Raw genomic sequence first — 21,450 nt, 5'->3', positions numbered from 1 at the left:
ACGAAATTTATATCCAGTGTTGATTGCCGGAATTTCAAAAATCCGGAGAGATGGCGGCGGCGCTGCAATGTCTGGGCTGCAGCTTCATGAAGGTGTGATGCGGTGGAAGGTGGTCGGTTTTTGAGGGGGGAGAGAGAAAAAAATCCGTTAACAAAAACTTGTATGTATAAGTTGTATATAATTCAACTATCGATTACATATATATAAAAGTCTCTTTATGATCTAATGATGACTCTCCTTTTTATCATGATAGTGTTTTATCATTATTCAAAAATTGTCATGTTTGTATTTTTCATTCTTGAAACTATCATACGTAATTAAATTATTATTAGCTTTTGATAATACTATATACACACATATATGTATTTATTAATGTTTTAAATTAAATAACTTTTATTTAGTTACTCAATTAATTATTAATTAATTAATCCATTATAAACTCTTCTAGAATGTTTCATGAGAATTTTGTACTTAGTAGTCACTACTACTAATTTTTTTATTTAAGTAGTATATTTAATATTTACTATACTAAATAAATGATTGTGAACTCATTATAATCCAGATCGATGATATACAGCATCGATGTGTCGAGGGTAAAAATCTCGTTCATATAATGAAAAATGAAAATTTCAAATGCCAAAATTTTTCACTGGATTCCTTGTATAGATCGCACTAGAGATCTAAACGAAATTTATATCCAGTGTTGATTGCCGGAATTTCAAAAATCCGGAGAGATGGCGGCGGCGCTGCAATGTCTGGGCGGCAGCTTCATGAAGGTGTGATGCGGTGGAAGGTGGTCGGTTTTTGAGGGGGGAGAGAGAAAAAAATCCGTTAACAAAAACTTGTATGTATAAGTTGTATATAATTCAACTATCGATTACATATATATAAAAGTCTCTTTATGATCTAATGATGACTCTCCTTTTTATCATGATAGTGTTTTATCATTATNATATATTGTTGGAAACTTAATTTCGGCTGTTTGACAAATCATTTATTTATTTGACGAATTGATCAAGTATTCGTATTAAACAACTTGCCTAACTGAAGTATCACGTGAGTTATCAAGGCAACCGAATCCAGCTGAACTGAACTTTCGAAGTTAACTGACTGATCAGTTGAACCTAACTGGATTTCTGAAGACAGCCGACTGATCAGTTGGAAACTGATCAGTTGATTCACTCAGCACAAGCTTATCAGTTACTTTAATCAGCTGATCGCTCAGCCATACACGTCATCAAATGAAAGGGATGTTCAACCGACATCAGTACAAGCAGACTGTAACTCGTAGTGGAACGCCGCATTTCAGAGTCTACAGTCTACGATTGTCAGGAGAATATCGACGTGGCAATCAACGGATATAAAATTCAAATATTATATCAAGTTACCGTTGGAAGAGAAGCCTATAAATAGGCGAACAGAGCAGCTGAAGAACAAGAGACAAGAACAACTATTTTACTCAAGCTGTTACTCTGCTGAAATCAAAAGCTCACTCTTACTAAGTTCTATCTGTAGCATTCAAGGCTACCGTCTTTGAGCTTGTTAGCACACTGTAATCTCTGTTATATTGTTAAGTTGTGCTAAGATCAGTCACGAACTGAAATAGCCTGTTGTAACTAAGAGTTTCAGTTGTGGCATTGATAAGACCAAACTGAAGTGGGTCAGTACAAACATTGTATTCGATCAAAGTCTTTTAGTAGAAATCCTATCTTCGTGATAGAAGGGGTGACATAGGAGTTATTCCATTCTCCGAACATCCAGAAACAAATCGCGTGCTTTTCACTTCAGTTACCTTTTATTTTAGTTATTCTATCTTTCATTCAGTTTACTTCCGCAACTGTTTTCTCAGTTAAACTGATTGTCATCGACTAACAAGATATTAAGTATCAGTTTGTTATTAAACTGAACTCAACTTACGAAAAACGAACATAATCTCTAAAACTGGAACATGTAGAGGTATTCAACTCAGAAAAGCTGAAGGCAGTTAATGCTACCGTGACCTCTCTTTCCCTTGCAATAGAAGATATTAGAAAGAATAGAGGCTTATTCAACCCCTCCTTCTAAACACATTTCACTTCTTAACCGATCCTTTCATATATTTTTAGCAGCTGTCAGTTTTGTGAACTCATTCACTAAAACAGACAGTTCATCTTTCATTACTTAATTTGCAGTTAAGTTAAATTTCACAATTTTCATTTTATGGAATCAACTTATAAGCAATCTTTTTGATCATCGTTATACTACAGTCACCAAATTCAACTCCTTGAATTTGACTATCTCAATGGAAATATAGAATCTGATACTTGTGTGATTCTCAATGGTTCAGAGATATAGCTTACCGTGGGTTCATAACTTCATGTGATTCAGAACAACATTTGTTCCTATTCGTGCTTACCCTAATTAGCTCCATTATTTTCGTCAACCATTTGATCAAGAACGTTGGAACTCAAGTCTGATTGCATCTAGCATCTAGTAGTATTGCTCCATGATCCCTTAGGTATCACTAATAGTGCCTGCAAGAAACTTAAATTATGGTTAACATACAATACGGTCCCTCCAACTCAGTTATCCCGATAGAATCTGTAACCATTGCTATATCGAGAGTTGCAAATAAATTCGACAACAGTGTGATATATCTTTGAGTGATAATAGTGACATGTTATGTGCAACTGAGGAAATGTTTTTCCAAAATGTACACATCTTATTCTGGCTAGAGATTATTTGCATTGTTAACTCATTAGATCACATAGGATATCTTCACCCGTAGATGAGCGGTGAATTCCGACTACAATACATTGACTTCTATGTATTTCAAAACTACACTCAATCTCGTCACCTGATGACCCTCAATGGAGTCGGTAAACTAATCAAAGTGTATGCTAGTATGTAAAGCTTCTACGGTGTCTCGGGTCAAATGACTAATGATGTACAACCATAACTACAAATTATTCCACTCAATAAGTGATAATCACTTGAAAAGTCTGAGAAAAGGTTGTTCAGTACATCATCAAACGATTACTCATATATATAACTGTACATCTTCATGTCTTTACCAATGAAACTCGGTATTTACATCGCATATGTTGTTGCTCGTGCGACATTTATACTTATTTTAGACAGCTGAATCGACTAGGAATCGGTTTAGAATATACAATACGTTTCCAAATGAGTTTCATGATCTTACATTGAGAAGCAGACCTCATAATACCTATTATATATTCAAGGACTTTATCTATGCAGCTTGAATGTGTATACATATCAAGTAAATACTATAATTGGATAAAATTATAAAATATTATTAAATTAAAGATTGTTTTTTACAAAAGAATGTATAAAGCTTAAGTCACAAGTTGACTCGTTGGACACCTACTCTAACAGTAATTACACGTTCGTATGCGATTATTAGCCTCCCAATTTCTTTTGAATTTTTCATTTAAATCATATTAATTGTTATCCTACAAGTTTATATGATAAAACAATCAATACTTAATCTAAAATATACCTTCTATATATGAGGAGTGTTTGCAACAACTTATGAATCTAAAGAAATGACTAAATTTATATATTATGAGAAAGTTTGTAGTGTTTAATAAAAAAAAAATTGAAAAATTGAAAATAAGAAGTTGACAGTGTTTGATAGATAAGTGATTTTAATTCAAAATTTTTTATTACAATCACATTTTACAGAAGCAAAATCAACATCTCATCAACTTCTGAACTTCAATTAAATTAAGTAAAAACTTAATGCAAAATCTAGCTTAAAAAACACCTAAAAATGATATTGTAAGTCAAAAGCCAATGATAATTTATTAATTTCAAACACTCTTCGAGTGTCACAAGTTCTAACATTCTAACAAAAGAGTAAATATATAAATCAATCAAGTGTTCTATATTTTTCCAAAAATTATATATAATTATAATAGTTGAACTAAAATCTTGTAGTGAAATCAAATCGCATATATTAGACTACGCTACTTTAATTCATCATCAGAGTCATTGTAAATGAAAAGGATTAACTTAAATTGTAGGAAAAAAATTAAGGGAAATTTTGGAAGAAGAAGTTTCCACAAAAAACAAAAAATAAATAACTGCCTGTCAAAGTTCGTCATTTCATTCCCGTTTATCCTCTTTTTTAATCCAAAATCGAGAGAGATTATATTTTATATAATCGAACAACTCTTTTAAATTGAAAATAATTTCGTATGAATTGTTTAGTATTATTTGATTAAACTAATAATAATAATAACACATACAACATGTATCTTCTTTCTTAATCTAAAATCGAGAGAGATTATAGTTTATATAATCGAACAACTCTTTTAAATTGAAAATAATTTTGTATGAATTGTTTAGTATTATTTAATTAAATTAAAAATAATAATAACACATACAACATGTATGTATCTTTTAATAGTTAATAATGATTAATGACCTTGAATGATGAAGCCCACAAGCACGTTGATTCAACAAAATCCCATATTCAACTTTATTTCACACATCAACTAGAGAAAGACTAAAGATTTGACAATGTTATCTATTGAGAATTTTTTTTGATTATTCAAACTTTTTTGTTTCCAAAGCTACGAGATGATCAATATTCAAATAACTATGTACTGGTATGAAATATGGATTTTATATTTTGTTTAGATCGTTTTTGATTTTATCAGTATTTATTTATGACATTTTATTTTGGATTATATATTTTGTCAATATTTTATTTCTAGAATTCATGCTACAAATACTATCACATTTATATCGATAAAAAATTATAAATATTAAGTTTTGAGCACACCATTTTTTATGATCTTCTCGTCTCGCCTCGTCTCATACCTCAAAATCTCATGATCCACAATACTTATATATACTACTTTTTTTTTTAAAAAAAAAAGAAAACTGCATATATACTCTTGAATGAATGAAAATATTCCATTCGCATCGACTTCCTGGTGTTCAAACATCATATCTACACAAATCAAATATTTTAAGAGTTTCTTTGAGTTTTTCACAAAAATTTACATCCAAGATGTTTTCATATATTTCACGAACTCTCGTACGATATTCTGTTATGATTAATTTTGTGAGACGAATATCTAATCCTGCTGTGACTATAAAAAAAATTTGTTTTTTGTGATATAAGTATTATTTTTCAATGTCATTTAACATGAGACCTACTTATGCTTGGTGTGTAGTTATTAATTTTAATAAACTTGTATATATTTTTTATACAAAATATGTAGTCTATAAATAATTAAATAATTTATTCTTTTATAATGTTATATTTATTTGAATAAAAATTTAAAAAATATATAAATATGATTTAATTATATAAATTTATGTAATCATAATTATAATTTAAATTAATTAGTTTTTAAAGTTAATTTCTATGCATAAATTAATTAATATAATATTAATGTGTTGATAAATATTTTGTGAAATAAATTAATTATAGTGATTAAAATAGTTGTAAATATTTTGAGAATATTTTTTTATTACAAAGTTTAGAAGTAATGGATTAAAAATTATTTATATAAAAACTACACTAAATTAATTTAGTGTCAAGATAGCTTAATAGGGGGCCAATTAAAAAAAAGAGATTGAAACATAAAAGATTTAAAAATTAAGGACTCTGACTTTTTTTTTTAAAAAGAAGGAGTTGACTCTTGATTATTACATTAACTGTAATTAAAATCTTTAACTTAATTAATTTTATTTTTCTTTTTCTTCTCGGTCGACACAAAATTTATTTTGAGAAAAAATATCAATCCACCCAGAAAAAATAGTCGACCAAAATTAAGTTAATTTTCTTGATCGACCACCAAACATTTTCTTGGTCAACCAACATAATTTTGGTTGACCAAGAAGAAATTGTATGTTTTTTTTTTGTTATTTTTATTATTAATTTTTGTCTATTCTAAGTATCTTATTCTCTTAATTTTTGTTGAATTTTGTAGGATATACCTTTGGGTCGACCCAAAAGCAAAGCAACAAGGGTCGACCAAAAAAAACAAGGTCTACTTTGTGTCGACCTAGCTAAATATGTGATTCATATGTTAAAACATGTAATATTATATAACATAATTGTGAAATTGTGATTCATATGTTAAAAACATGTACATAATTGTGATTCATATATTAAAACATGTAACATAGTTGTGAAATTGTGATTCATATGTTAAAACAACATGTAACATAATTGGTTGTGAAATTATGATTCATATGTTAAAACATGTAACATAGTTGTGAAATTGTAATTCATATATTAAAACATGTAACATAGTTGTGAAATTGTGATTCATATGTTAAAACACACATGTAACATAGTTGGTTATAAAATTGTGATTCATATGTTAAAACATGTAACATAGTTGTGAAATTGTGATTCATATGTTAAAACATCAAAAATAGTTGTGAGATTGTGATTCATATGTTAAAACAACATGTAACATAGTTGGTTGTGAAATTGTGATTCGTATGTTAAAACATATAACATAATTGTGGCTCATATGTCAAAACACATGTAACATAGTTGTGAAATTGTGACTCATATATCATAACATGTAACATAATAATGTAACATTATAGAACATACTTGTGAAATTATGTGATTCGTATGTTAAAAAACATGCAACATTGATCAAAATTATGTAATTATCCGTCAAAATTAAATAATTATCGACCATATTTATCAACTATATGGATTAGAAAAAAGTCGACACAAAAACAACCTTGATGGTGGTCGACCACCTCCAAGCAATTGCTTGAAGTGGTCGACCAAGACCACTTCCAAGCAAAGCAATTGGTCGACCAAGACCAAAAAGACCGACCAAGACCAAGACCAAAATTTTGGTCTTGGTCGACCAAGAGACCAGGACCAAAAATTTTGGTCTCTTGGTCTTGGTCGACCAAAAGACCAAGAGACCTTTCTCTTGGTCGACCAAGACCAAGTTGCTTGGAAGTGGTCGACCAAGACCACTTTCAAGCAATTTCAAGATTTTGGTCGACCAAGACAAAAATTTTGTGTTTTTGGTCGACAAAAATTTTGGTCGATTTTTAAGTGTGGGTTGATTTTTTTTTTCAAGTAAATTGACAAATCTCAATAAATCGAAATAAATGTGAAAGATAAATTGTTTTGAGAAGAAGTCGACGGAAAAAAGATTCAGATTTAGAGTCGACTGAAATGAAAATAAATGCAGTATTAAGAGTTTTTAAATCAAATTTAATAATATATTTATATTTAAATATAAATATATTTATATAAATTGACTTATAGATCTTTTTTTTAAATAAATCACATTTGAATAAATTTTCCCTAAATTTCCCCTTAACAGGTTGGAGTTATTCAAATGGTTGCATTCATTCTCCTGCTTGATAAATTCAGCAAGAAACTGATGGCTAACGGCTTTGATTCTCTTCACCCCCAAGATTGGATCTTGTTTCAGATATAGTTGAGAATTCCACGTGGATGCCGCAACGCTTCAGGCCGAGATAGTGGCTGAGCCGGCTGCTACGGCCGCCCGGAAAACCCTAAGAAAACAGCCACTTCTAAGGAAACCAAGCCCAAGAAGCCCGCCGCGCCGAGGAAGCTGGGATTACTCTCTCACCCTCATTACTTCGAGGTAGTGAATTGTTCTTCATTTTCGTTTTTGGTGGGTTTTCGTTTCTTGTGAAAGTGGCGTACTGATGATTCTGCATAAATACAGATGATTCAAGACGCGATCGTGACGCTGAAGGATAAGACGGGTCGAGCCAATATGCGATCACGAAGTTTATCGAAGAGAAACAGAAGAATCTTCAACCTAACTTCGAGAAGATTTTACTGGTTCAGTTGAGGAAGCTGGTTGCTTCTGGAAAGCTTGTAAAAGTTAAGGCCTCGTATAAGTTGCCGTCTGGCCCTCCTGCTCCTGCTAAGAGGAAACCGGCTCCCGCCACCAAGCCAAAAGATACTGCCAGAAAAACCTCTAAACCTCAAAGCCCGCTTCTAACGCTAAGTCTGCTGCGAAGCCGGTAGCTGCTGCTGATCCCGTGAAGCCAGAGGCCGCGACGAAGAGAAAGGAACAGGAAGAAGAAAGTAAAAAGCAACCGGCTACTAAGGTGGCAAAGGTATCAGCAAGAGGCACACCGGGGAAGGAGAAGGCCGCGGTTACAGGAGCAAAGAAAACGGTGGCTAAGAAGGCTCCGGTGAAGAGTGTAAAGCCCAAGTCTGTCAAGTCTCCGGCAAAGGAAGCCGCAGCAAGAAAGGGGAAAAAATAAGAGAGATATATATGTTTGGCAAGTGGCGCTTGTTTGTAGTAGTAGTTTTGTAAATATGTCCTGTGGTCACATTTTTGGGTATTGAAGTTTTTATGTATCGTATTCAGGATCAATACAGTTTGCAGATGTTAACATGGTTGAACCTATTTTCCAGAATGAATCACAAAAGCTCTTTTCTTACGAAGCATTTTCTAAAGAAAATTGAATGGAAGTTCATAATATTGTTCTAAAAGTACTGCACGTGGTTGTTTGTTTTTCATCTTGTTAGTGGCTGGTGAAATAATGCACATAAACAGATCACTATGGTGTGTGGGAAGTTGGTATTTTGAATTGAGCTCAACGGGATTTCCAGTTTCTGAGCAGAAGAAATCATATTCGTATTCGTAAACTATAGTCTTTCGGTATGCTTACGGTTCTTCCTTTCAGTTCTCTACTCCTTTGTTGCTCTAATTATCTTCTGCTATGATTTTTTTGCCAACATTGACATTCTGCTTTATGAAACTTTTACTTGCAATTATGCTAGCTACTAGTGAGGCCCGTTATTGGGGCAGAAATGTTGGATCAACAGTTGAAAACATGCGTTGGATGTTGTTCACTCTTTCCGAACGTGGATATTAAAGTTGCATCTAAATGAGTCTGTTTGGAATTCACAACATTGTCAGTATCCTGATATCTTAAGTGAATTTTGTATTTGAAACTACTTGTGAATTGAGTTCTCGCCTGCAACTGGATCAAATCTCTCTCGACCAACATAAGAGATTCTGACTGAATGAGTAAGATTTTATGGGTTATTTTTACTGTTTAACGTCAATGAAATGACTGTTGCCCACCAATATGCAACCGCATGCAGGAGATTGCATATGTTCTACTTGTAGCACTCCGTATGTAGCCGCATGCAAGAGAATTGCACATGTTCATGTTGAACTTTTTTCTAAAATCCTCGAGTCATCTTTTCTCGTCTTATTTTTTGAAAAATCTATACAATTGATGTTCCTTAAACCGATATGCCACTAATCCACATCTCGTTTGCTAGCTTAGGGAAAGTCAATGAGTTTTGATTGTCAATATGATGTGTTGTCTAATCGCTCTCTCTGTGTCTTTCAACCTTCTGGATTGAGTACTTGAGTTCTTTCTGAATGTTAAGCCTTGATGGGGACAACACGATGTCTTTCCAAACTGACCCTGCCTCATACGCAGGATTTGTACTTTTGTAGAGCTCAAATATTGAATCTGCTTTGTCATTCAACTTGCTTACAACTTTTAAACAATTTATTTCGTCTGGATCAACCAGCAAAGTCTTGTCTTTGTCTTTCCATCCTATTAACTTCAAAATCATAGCTGTGTTAGTATATGAGACGTTTCAATCGGTATAAATACACCAAAGCAGCTTTGCAATTCCCTTGGCAAGAAAATTGAAATTTCGGTATTGGGTTCATGATATCTATTGTTTCTTGTTGGTTTAGTTGCTACATGTAATAAGATGATGAAATCCATTGAGAACTTTAGAAATCAAGAGTGGTCAGTGTACCTTAGGTGGGCCTTCCAAGGCATTGGTACAATAGAGTCGAGCATTGTCTACCAGTTGGCAGTAGGTACTGAAAGCATCTGCAAACCTCTTGTGTGATTTTAGCTGCGAGTTCACTCTCACCGCACGTCTACACATTATAGCCCTCCTGTGGATGAAGCGTAGTTTAGAGTACTCAGAATATGTTAGTTAATTCATGAAATATGTGCAACTGGTTTAATAGTTCATTCTTGGAAATAATTATAACTTTGAAGTTGAACCTGCACAATTAAGTTCCTTTTCATGTTATTCGGTTGGATGTTGAACATTAAAAGGAAATGCTGTATCACAATATCCTACTTGTATCAACTCTAGAATAATAGCGGATATCTAGAATAATCCAAATGAAGTATGTCTTGCTGACCTTACTCCTCGAATAACTGCTAAATAAGCATCACAAACAACGCCCACCAGCTCAATTCTGTATGGCCTTCTCTTCTTAGTTTCCCACTGTTCTTGTTCTTCATCTATCTGTTCCCAGTAGCTTTCAGTCACAACTCCATTTTTATCTTCCTTGTAACCAGCTCCCATGCGGTATCGACGCCTGTGAACATTCCTAGCCATGGTAATTGTCTGAACAACAAATGGAACCCACGACAGGGTTCCATCCATGATCACATCTCGCCCTTCATTGAGTGCAGTTACAAGGAGGGATGATGCTGCATCGGTAGATGACTGGTGCACCTGCAAAATTCAATTATGTTGAATTATTTTCTATTGGTATACTGTGGAAGGCAACCAGTAGCCTCATCTTTGTGGTGATAAGCTGCCTGTTTCAATTATCACTTCAGTTTTTTTTTTTTCCACATATATATTTTTAAAATCTAGCATCCTCATTCCTTTCTTCTGCCATTTATTTTGGCATAGAGGATGAAGCATTTGTTGGTTGGAAACTGTGCGGGGCGGCAGAAATGCATACCAGTTCAGCAGTTTGAAGCATATCATGGTGTCCTGCAGAGCTTAGGGCTTTGTAAATGACATCTGACTCTTTGAAGGCATCTGCTTCTATAACAACAGCATTCCCAGATGCTCCAACCCAGAATGATCTGTTCCAGTGAGGTAGCAATCTTGATTCAGACGTCTAGAAGTCTGCTTTTTTACACGAACTATGATTTTTAAGAACTTCTAGATTATGATCCACTCTTCTATGAAATGAAATTAAACCAATCTAATACTTGTTTTCATTTCTTTTTTAGCTGATAGTGTGATTGATGTGCTTACTCTTTAAGAATTTCCTTTAGTACAGTACTCTTGCCAGCCCCCATTCCACCACCCATGAAGAGGAGAACCGGACTTCTGTCTTTATGAGCCATCGGAACCATCACATCGGTGCACTGTGAATCATCCAGAGATACGAGACCAATGGCTTTCATTTCCTCCACTAACGTGGTAAATACTCTAGCAACCTTCAGATTCTTGGTCACTCTTTCAAATCTCTGTTCTCTTCATCCCGTGAAACACAAGAATAGTTAATTTTTACCGAAACTCTAAATTGAAAATCTACATATCTTCAACTTGAAAATGGGCATATCATGTGTTTTTAGTTATAAAGTGAATGAGAAAAAAGGTAATATTTATATACACATACCTAGTGGCTGCCATGACTATGTGTTTAAGCTTCTTTTTTGGCTCTGATTCAGAACCAAGAACCTGAAAATTCAAAATGTGGCAAAATTTCTATGATTCCTTGCTTGATTTAAATGTCATTTATCTGCAAACTTGTCGTGTGTGCGGACACACGCATACCTGACTGATCATATAGGAAGCATGTTTCCAGTGAAATGCGAAATAACTAAGAATACACCTCTCAAACTCTTCTACCATCTTTATAAACAGGGAGTCTGCATCTGGTTCATTAGCAAAAAATGCATATAATTCTTCCTCACACCCTTCGGCTTTTCTTATGTAATCAGAAGCTAATTTACAGAGATTCGGGCATTCTCTTCTATCTGCGAATCCCAGTTGCCTTGCTGCATAAGCACATGTACACACGCACACCATGGTGAGAAAATCCGATATAGATCTATATTGCACGAGAAATGTACACATCGAACGTGTGATATGCAAACACTAAGGATATTACAATTTACCTACGTAATGGGAGAATCTTTCAAGCTTCACAACCTGGCCAGTATTGGAAACCTTTATGTACGGAATGATCCGCTGATCTCTTATTTTCTTGAATCGATAATGCATCGCAGCTGCTATGATCAATCCCATGGATGAGGCTAATATGATTTGTGTATATGTGGGATTAGAACCGATGCTACGATCTGATGAAAGAGGAAAAGATATTGCCATGATTTTCTCTGTATTTTGATCCAATATGAGATTTTATATTGTCATCTGCACAACATATCATTCAAAATATGAAGAATGCACACATAAAGATTTCACCTTTCTGCATTTCTTGGCTAAGGAAGGAGAATAAAGATGATTATCCTGTGGATTCGGGGATTTTCATGATTGCTGGTTACTCGTTAAGGTGGTTGTTTTGGCTTTGAGAAAACACACGTGTTGTTATGTGTCGTTCCCTGTATATACTATAATAATGATAGATTTGTTTAATTTTGTTTTAGGCTAGCTATGGACTAAAATTTTGGTCTGGTTTTGACCAAATGTTTAGGGGGAAAATGGAAAATGATATATATATAACATTGTAAAATTAGATGTACAAATTTTCTTACACATTAGGTTACAAAATGCATTTGAAATTACAAAACTATCTTAAAAACATTTTTGAAGAAAAAAATTCCAAATAAAATGCAGTTATAATTTTATAATCTCACATACATTTTGTTTCTTACACATTATGTTACAAAGTGCATTTGAAACTACAAAACTATCTTAAAAACATTTTTGAAGAAAAAAATTCCAAATAAAATGGTATCACGAGACATATTTTATTGTTGTGTCTTCTTAAGAAGTCGGTAGTTTAACATTACTACGGGGTTGTTCTGGCCTCTTACACATGGATAATATTTGTCAACTTCACAAATCTATGACATTTTAGTTAAGCACTGTAGCAGAGGGGAGTTCACAAAGCAAAATAAAGGGACTATTTGGAGAACACAACAATTAGTTGACCTTCAGAACATGAGTGATTACACTTGAAATCATTGATAAAAAAATATGATAATTTGCTTGTCCAACTTGCATCCAAATTTCATATTTTTCTTCTGTTAGATCGGATTCATCTTCAGTCTTATATTGACATTGTGGCCTGCATATATATTTAGATGATATCGATCACTAGCAGCGTGCCTTCGCGCCTTGTACTGTGAGAGGTTATCAAAGTTTAAGGCTGCTTATGACAAGTCTCTTACATCGTTGATACCATCGATATCAAAATCTGTAACCCTGATGTTCTTAAAGGTTCCACCGCCAATGCACAATCCAGACTGAAAATATGATATGCTGCGAGCTATAGATACCATTTGCATTAATGACGGTAAAGTTAGATCCTAGAAATTCTCTTTTCCATTTTAACGTCCAAGATAAGTAAAAAGAAATTTCGAAACAAATCTTTGTAATCCAACAACATTGCAAGGAAACCCCGGAACTCGTAGCCACTACCATAGCTATTATGATTTGGAATAAATTGTTTTCGAGAAGTTTTATCTTTGAAGATGCCCACTACCAGTGTATACAGCCTCTTTGTAAGTTAGAACAAAAAAAAAAACACTATGATCATTGGAAATATTGTTGCCCAATGAATTATTCCATCCTTGGTCAAAGGCTTATATCTATTTATTCTGTATTTACGTTCCTGTTTTAAAACTAATAATTATCAATGCATTAACCAATCTTTATATATATACTAATACTATACAGTTAAATAAATTTGTAACAAAAAAGAATGTAGAAAAAATACCAACGATAGAAAACAAAGAAGATTTCTGAATCTTTAATCTTATTACACTGTCTATATATGAAAGAAACAATATATCATAAATATTAGAAAACTTTCTAAAAAATTTCGACAGAATTATGTAAGAATGTTTCCTTGGTGAGGCAACACCCGACTATGTTGTATCTTGACAATGTTGTAGCTTGCAGTCATTTACAAGATTGAGCACCAAGAATGGTCTATAACATATTATCAAATTTTTTTTAAAAAAAATCTCCAGTTGCCCCGCAATTAAATGACGCCTTACATTGACCGTGAATTACTTTTACAGTTTTACTACACCTTCTTTGCTTTTGAGCTTATTTTTAAGGCTCAAAAACTTGTGTAATTTACTCAACTAAGTTGTGTTAATAAACAAGACATTAAATTTTGAAGTACAACACAATTCATTAGAATCTCGAAAAGAATGACAAAATACAACTAACATAGTTAGGCTCTATTTAATAAACCCTTAAAAGATCAAACATTTTCACGAGAACACACTAAACATGAATTTAGAAGTGCTTGGATCATCATGGGGATGTACCAAGAATGTTTGGTACTCACTTAGCCACTTTAGCTTATGGGATAGATCAACAAACTTTTCATTTCAACTTACGATCGTACAAGTTACTTTTGCTTTCTTACGCTGATTGTACTTAAAATTCATAATATTAATGTGAGTAGGTATCTTGTGAGACGGTCTCATGAATCTTTATCTGTGAGATGGGTTAACCCTACCGATATTCACAATAAAAGGTAATACTCTTAGAATAAAAAGTAATATTATTTCATGGATGACCCAAATAAGATATCTGTCACGCCCCGAGCCCGAGCCCGAGCCTGAGCCTGCGTAACTGCACAATGGGCCCCTATAGCAACTACTTCGTATTCGTCTTCGCTTTACGAAAATGATTAACCCAAGTTGCTATAGAAGTCCATTGTAAGCCATTATAAACTCATTTTAAATCTTTGATTTTTTGATGTGGGACAAGGGTATCACAATCACCCCTCCTTCAGAACGTGACATCCTCGTCGCGGCCTGACCCCTCGATCCACCAGCATCGAGAATCTAGAGGTGGCTCCTACAGGTTCAAGAGGTGGCCCCCGTCATGTAACACTTTGCCCCGCAGGTTCAAGAGGTGGCTCCCATGCACGTAGCACTTTGCCCTGCATAGCACTTATTTCTCGGTGTCCCATGCCGGTGACCGGCTCTGATACCATTCTGTCACGCCCCGAGCCCGGGCCCGCGCCTGCGTGACTGCACAATGGACTCCTATAGCAACTACTTCGTATTCGTCCTCGCTTTACGAAAATGATTAACCCAAGTTACTATAGAAGTCCATTGTAAGCTATTATAAACTCTTTTTAAATCTTTGATTTTTTGATGTGGGACAAGGGTATCACAAGATCCGTCTCACAAAATACGACCCGTGAGACCGTCTCACACAAGTTTTTGCCTATTAATGTGTTTATATGAATGGCATTGGGACTGACAATAAAGTCAGGTGTCACGTTTCCACACTAATGAAAAAACTAAATTAAAATATAAAAAATCAATAAATATGGGCTATCTCGATATTGTGGTCCCACAAAGGCCTTGGCCCACAAGAGCTTTCTCATGCAATGTTACTCATAGAATATCTCATAATTGACAATGGTTCATTTAGTATTCCCCAACACTCGAACATAAGATCTTCAGGATAAGTATTTAGATTCATGAGAGTTAGTACCAAACACTTATCTTGTAGGTCTTAGATCGAGTGCTGGGGAGTCCAAAAAAACCATTGTCAATAATGAGATATTCTATGAATAATGGTGTATGAGAAAGTCCGTTAGGGCAAAGGCCCGTGTGGAACCCTCTGAAGACCTACTACACAACAAAAAACATAAACATACCAAGTTAGTGAATGAATTTTGTATTTTTTTCCATGAGAGTTGTGGCGCCCCAAACCACGCCATGTAATCATACAACATGTGACGTCATATGCATAAAAATTTTCTTTTCAACGACGTAATAATATAATGCATATACGACAAAATAGTGCAATCACCACACTATCTACATCAGTGTAGCAGAAACAATATAATAAATACACACATACAACTCAAATAAGACAATAAACTATACTGTCTCTATCTACTATCAACTACAGGACTGTTTGACTAGACACACCTAGTCCTTCACCACTATTCTGTCTCACAGCAGAGTCCTGTAACCTGTCCAACAGAAACAGCCCCCAAAGGGTGAGCATACACAACAATCATCATCGTAATACATAACAGTTATATTATCAACAATATAAAATATAACTGGAATGATAACAGAAATACTCCCTTTGCTGTCTCTGGACAATCAAACCACCAACGATATCAACGTCATCACTCCCATACTACTGCAACAACAACATCGACGATACGTCGCACCCCAACACCGGCGACAGCAATATCGTCGAACGAATAACATCAACGATACGTCGCACCCCTACTCCGGCGACAGCAATATCGTTGAACGAATAACATCGACGATACGTCGCACCCCAACACCCGCGACAGTAATATCGTCGAACGAACAACATCAACGTGACGTCTCCCAACAAACACCAACCAACAATATCAACGATAATAAACAACAACAGATATAATATCAAATCACTCAATACCAGTGATTTATCATCGTTCAACGCAATAGTATTCATCAATACTAAACAATAACAACATATGCCCGTACGTCAACACGTACCTGGTAATCGAGTATATATAAAATCTGGCTATTTCTTTGATCCCGAGGCTTGTGATGTATCTAAATAATTCAACAACAATTATCAGATCATTGTCAACGTATCAACACAGCCATAACAGCCTCAATATATAACATCAAATAGCCCAACAACAATTAATTCAACAAAATATAAAACTCAATTATAAATTCTTATCGTTCAACAATTGAATATTTTGGTGTATTTAATTCACAATACTACCATTAAATACACCATAATTAATTAACTTCAAATAATAGTCTATTTTACAACATCCGTCAAATTAGGAAAACTTTATATCAACATGTAGCCTATACTTTGTAGACTTCGAATATATAATCAGAATTAATAACAACTGACAAACAACTCTCCAATCTCAGTCCAACGATTAAAATCCTTAATTATAATAAATTGAGAATAATTCAAAACAACAACACAATAATCTTCTCTACTTCGTTAAGATCATACACTATTCAACAATCTTCAATTTCAGTATGATTTAACAATTTAGCGGATTTATTCCATAAATCGACGAATTTCAAACATCACCAAAACTATAAAATTTATACCTCAAATCGAAGACCTCGTGTCAAGGATCACAGAAGTGAAGTCAGTTCGTCGATTGGATAAACTGATAAACCACAAGATCGAAAAGAAACTTCGAAAATCCTATTTCTTTTCTTCTCTCTCCTCTCGACTTTCACTCTGTTGAAGATGAATTGAATTCCTTAAACTCATTCTGTACGTACGTTTCACATTTATCTTCAATGTTTTTCCTTTTTTTTTATATTATATTATATTATATTAATAATAAAATATAATATAATATATACTATTTAACATTTTAACATCGGTATATCCCTTTGAGTCAGTCAAACGATCACATTTTTCAAAACTCAAAACATAAAACTTCTATATATTTGAGTTATCTATGTTATATCTAAATCTCAAATCATTTGGACTTCATATGGGCAAGATATGTCACTAATTATCATTTTACCCTTAAAATTAATTCATTATTTTTCAACTTATTTACGAAAATACCATCAAAATAAATTGATATTTTTCAACTTATTTACAAAAATGCCATCAATACTATTTTATAGTTGTAATATCTCAGGCATTACATTTTCTACACCCTTAAATGAATTTCGACCCCGAAATTAATCAACAACAGTAATAACATGCATAAATAATGATACGTCATACCATCAGACTAAGTAGGGGTAGAGCTCCCTCATATGCCGCTCTGTCTCCCAAGTGGCCTCTTCGACACCTCTATGCTCCCACTGACCCTTCACCATCGGTATAAGCTTACTACGAAGCTTCCGTTCAGATCGATCCAAAATACAAACTGGTCTCTCAACATAAGACACATCAGGATCTAACTGAACCTCAGAAATATCCAACACATGTGAAGGATCTGGCTCGTACTTACGCAACATCGACACATGAAACACATCATGAATACCAGATAAAGATGGAGGTAGAGCCAATCGATAAGCCAAAGCGCCTATCCGCTGCAATATCTCATACGGGCCAACATATCTCAGTGCCAACTTTCCTTTCATACCAAATCGTACTGTACCACGAAAAGGAGACACTTTCAAAAATACTCGATCGCCCTGCTGAAACTCCAAGGGTCTTCGTCTTTTATTTGCATAGGCGACCTGTCTATCTTGAGCTGCTTTCAATCGCTGCTGTATCAACTTTACTTTCTGTTCCATCTCAAGAATCATCTCAGAACCTGTGACTACAGCTCGATCAACATCATCCTAGTATAAAGGAGATCTACAACGTCTCCCATACAATGCCTCAAATGGAGCCATCTGAATACTACTCTGATAACTATTGTTATATGCAATCACTACTAATGGAATAGATGAATGCCAAACAGATTTAAAATCCATAACATAAGCACGCAACATATCCTCCAGCGTCTGAACAGTACGCTCAGTCTGACCATCTGTCTGAGGATGATAAGCTGTACTCAATCTCAACTCTGTCCCCATCGCAGTCTGCAATCCTTCCCAAAAATGAGAAGTAAATCGAGGATCTCTATCAGAGATAATAGACACTGGAATCCCGTGCAACCGTACGATTTCTCGTATATACAACTGTGCCATCGTCAAATATGTACTATTCATGCTATAAGGTATAAAATGTGCAACTTTCGTCAATAGATCAACAATCACCCAAATTGCATCAATAGTTCCAGTGCTTTTTGGCAAATGAGTCACAAAATCCATCGATATGTGCTCCCATTTCCAAGTCGGCACTTCTAAACTCATCAATTCACCTCCTGGCCTTCTCCTCTCAGCTTTGATCTGTTGACAATTGAGACATCGACGTACAAAATCAATCACATCACGTTTCATTCCTTTCCACCAAAACTGAGAGCGTAAATCCTTATACATCTTCTTGCCACCAGGGTGGATAGAATATCGACTACAATGTGCACGCCGCAACAGGCCCTAGCGTAACTCCGAAGTATCAGGAACTACCCATCTATCATTCATCCTCAAACTGCTATCATCAGCAACTCTAAACCGAGTATCTTGTTTCTGAGAAATCAACTCCTTCCATCGCTGAACTCTCTCATCTGTCATCTGTGCCTCACGAATACAACCATATATATCAGGTTCAGCAAATAAGGTCGATACCTGGATAGGAGTCGTCGAAATATCAAAATCATATCCCAAAGAACAACAAGATATCATCATAGCTGATAAACGACCCACATCCTCTGCAGTACAGCTAACTTTACGACTTAATGCATCAGCAGTAAGATTAGCTCGACCAGGATGATACTCAATCTCACAATCATAATCTTTCAACAAATCTAACCACCGTCTCTGCCTCATATTCAACTCTGTCTGAGTAAACAAAAATCTCAGACTCTTATAATCCGTATAAATCGTAAACGAGGTACCATATAAATAGTGTCGCCATATCTTCAAGGCAAAGATAATGGCTGCTAACTCCAATTCATGCACATGGTACCTAGTTTCGTGTGGTTTCAGCTGTCTCGAGGCATATGCCACAACATGTCGATCCTGCATCAAAACACATCCCAAACCATGTAATAATGCATCAGTATAAACAACAAACCTCTCGTTTTCTGTAGGTATTGACAACACCGGTGCAGTCGTCAGTCGGTGGTTCAACTCCTGAAAACTTCTCTCACATGTTTCAGACTACTGAAATCGCACACCTTTCTGAGTCAACTGTGTCAAAGGTCTAGCAATCTTTGAAAACCCCTCGATAAATCGACGATAATAACATGCTAAACCCAAGAAACTACGGATCTCTGGTACAGATGTAGGTGCAGACCACTGTAATACGGCTTCGACCTTCGTTGGATCAACAGAAATCCCATCTCTCGATATAACATGACCAAGGAAGACCACTCGATCCAACCAAAACTCACACTTACTGAGTTTGGCATACAACTGTCTATCTCGCAGTACCTGTAATACTGAACGTAAATGTCCAACATGCTCAGCCTCACTCCTGGAATATATCAATATATCATCAATAAACACAATAACAAATCGATCGAGATAAGGCTGAAATATCCTATTCATCAAACTCATGAACACAGCTGGAGCATTCGTCAACCCAAACGGCATAACTAAAAACTCATAATGCCCATATCTGGTCCTGAATGCTGTCTTCTAAATATCCTCCTCTCTAACTCGTATTTGATGATATCCTGACCTCAAATCAATCTTTGAATACACTGAGGTTCCCTGCAACTGATCAAACAAATCATCAATACGAGGGAGGGGATATTTATTCTTAATCGTTACCTTATTTAGCTGTCGATAGTCAATACAAAGCCGCATCGTTCCATATTTCTTTCTTACAAATAAGACTGGTGCACCCCAAGGCGATACACTAGGGAGAATGTATCCCTTGTCCAGCAAGTCCTGTAACTGGCTTTCAACTCTCTCAACTCTGCTGGTGCCATTCTGTAAGGAGCACGAGAAATAGTGGAAGTACCTGGCATCAACTCAATCCCAAACTCCACCTCACGGACTGGTGGGAAGCCTGGAATCTCATCAGGAAATACATCAGCAAACTCAGCAACTACATGTATCTCCTCTATTCCCACATCTTTTTTCTTCTCTGTCACATCTACAACATAAATAAGATAACCCTCACGGCCATGCTCCAATAACCGAGACATCCGGATAGCAGATACCAACGGAACACGGGGACGAGAACCCTTCCCATAAAATGTCCAACGCTCTTTGTCATCGGTGTAAAAATATACTACACGCTGATAACAATCAACAGTTGCACAATATCTCCTCAACACATTAATTCCCGCAATACAATCAAAATCAGTCATCTCTAGAATAATCATATCAGATCTCAACTAATAGCCCTCATAAGAAATAATACCATCTGATATCATCGATACAACTGATATATCAACTCCAGAGGGTGTCGAAACAGAAAGAGGCATAGACAATGGAGACGAGCGCATATGATGCTCAACCACAAACCTCTTCGATGTGAATGTATGCGAGGCACCTGTATCAACAAGAATATAAGCAGGATAAGAACATAAATAACACTTACCCGCTATCATTTCCTCTCGTGCCTCCTCTGCCTGCTCTCGTGTCAAAGCATACACCTGTGCCTGAAGCGGACCAGCTCTCTGCCTACGTGGCTGTCCTCCAGAAGGTCGTGGTGTAAACTGCTGAGGCTATCGTCCTCCTCTCTCTGAGGATCTACCTCTATCACTTCTGGGCTCTCGCTGTCCCTCACGGCTAGGACACTGTCTCGCTACATGGCCAACACCGCCACACTCGAAACAGGTGATCTCGGTCTGTGTGCACTGTCTGATCAGGCGAGGTCCCCCACAACGAAAACATCTCACTGCTCTGGACTCCCCTCTCTGCCCCTGAACAGACTGAGAACTGCTCCCACGACTCTCAACACGTCGTGAATCATATCGGCGCTTCCCAGATGATGCT

At 35.4% G+C, this 21,450-nt stretch overlaps 1 protein-coding gene and 1 pseudogene across 1 annotated transcript; one reads left to right on the top strand and one right to left on the bottom strand.

The window, feature by feature from the left end:
- The first annotated feature begins 50 nt into the window (after positions 1–50).
- On the top strand, positions 51–8,250 carry LOC140978909 (uncharacterized; annotated as a pseudogene).
- A 400-nt stretch (positions 8,251–8,650) lies between these two features.
- Positions 8,651–12,366, bottom strand: LOC140978982 (calmodulin calcium-dependent NAD kinase-like). Its single transcript, XM_073444292.1, has 8 exons — positions 11,905–12,366; positions 11,561–11,784; positions 11,403–11,464; positions 11,036–11,257; positions 10,734–10,860; positions 10,179–10,498; positions 9,779–9,923; positions 8,651–9,574 (listed from the first exon to the last, which is right to left on the bottom strand). The coding sequence occupies exons 1-8, from the start codon at positions 12,113–12,115 to the stop codon at positions 9,329–9,331; spliced, it is 1,557 nt and encodes a 518-aa protein (XP_073300393.1). The 5' UTR covers positions 12,116–12,366; the 3' UTR covers positions 8,651–9,328.
- Between the last annotated feature and the right edge of the window lie 9,084 nt (positions 12,367–21,450).

The sequence above is a fragment of the Primulina huaijiensis genome, chromosome 6 (genome assembly GCF_012295235.1).
Source record: "Primulina huaijiensis isolate GDHJ02 chromosome 6, ASM1229523v2, whole genome shotgun sequence".
NCBI lineage: Eukaryota > Viridiplantae > Streptophyta > Magnoliopsida > Lamiales > Gesneriaceae > Primulina > Primulina huaijiensis.
This window is presented reverse-complemented; position numbering and strand designations above follow the sequence as displayed.

Bases quoted from the DNA above. Each gene is read 5' to 3' on its own strand.
- LOC140978982 (XM_073444292.1), bottom strand. From the start codon at position 12,115: ATGGCAATATCTTTTCCTCTTTCATCAGATCGTAGCATCGGTTCTAAT. The intron at 10,499-10,733 runs GTATGCATTTCT...TGAATTTTGCAG, and splicing joins TGCTTCAAACTGCTGAACTG to GTGCACCAGTCATCTACCGA. The intron at 9,575-9,778 runs GTACACTGACCA...ATGATTTTGAAG, and splicing joins CCTTGGAAGGCCCACCTAAG to TTAATAGGATGGAAAGACAA.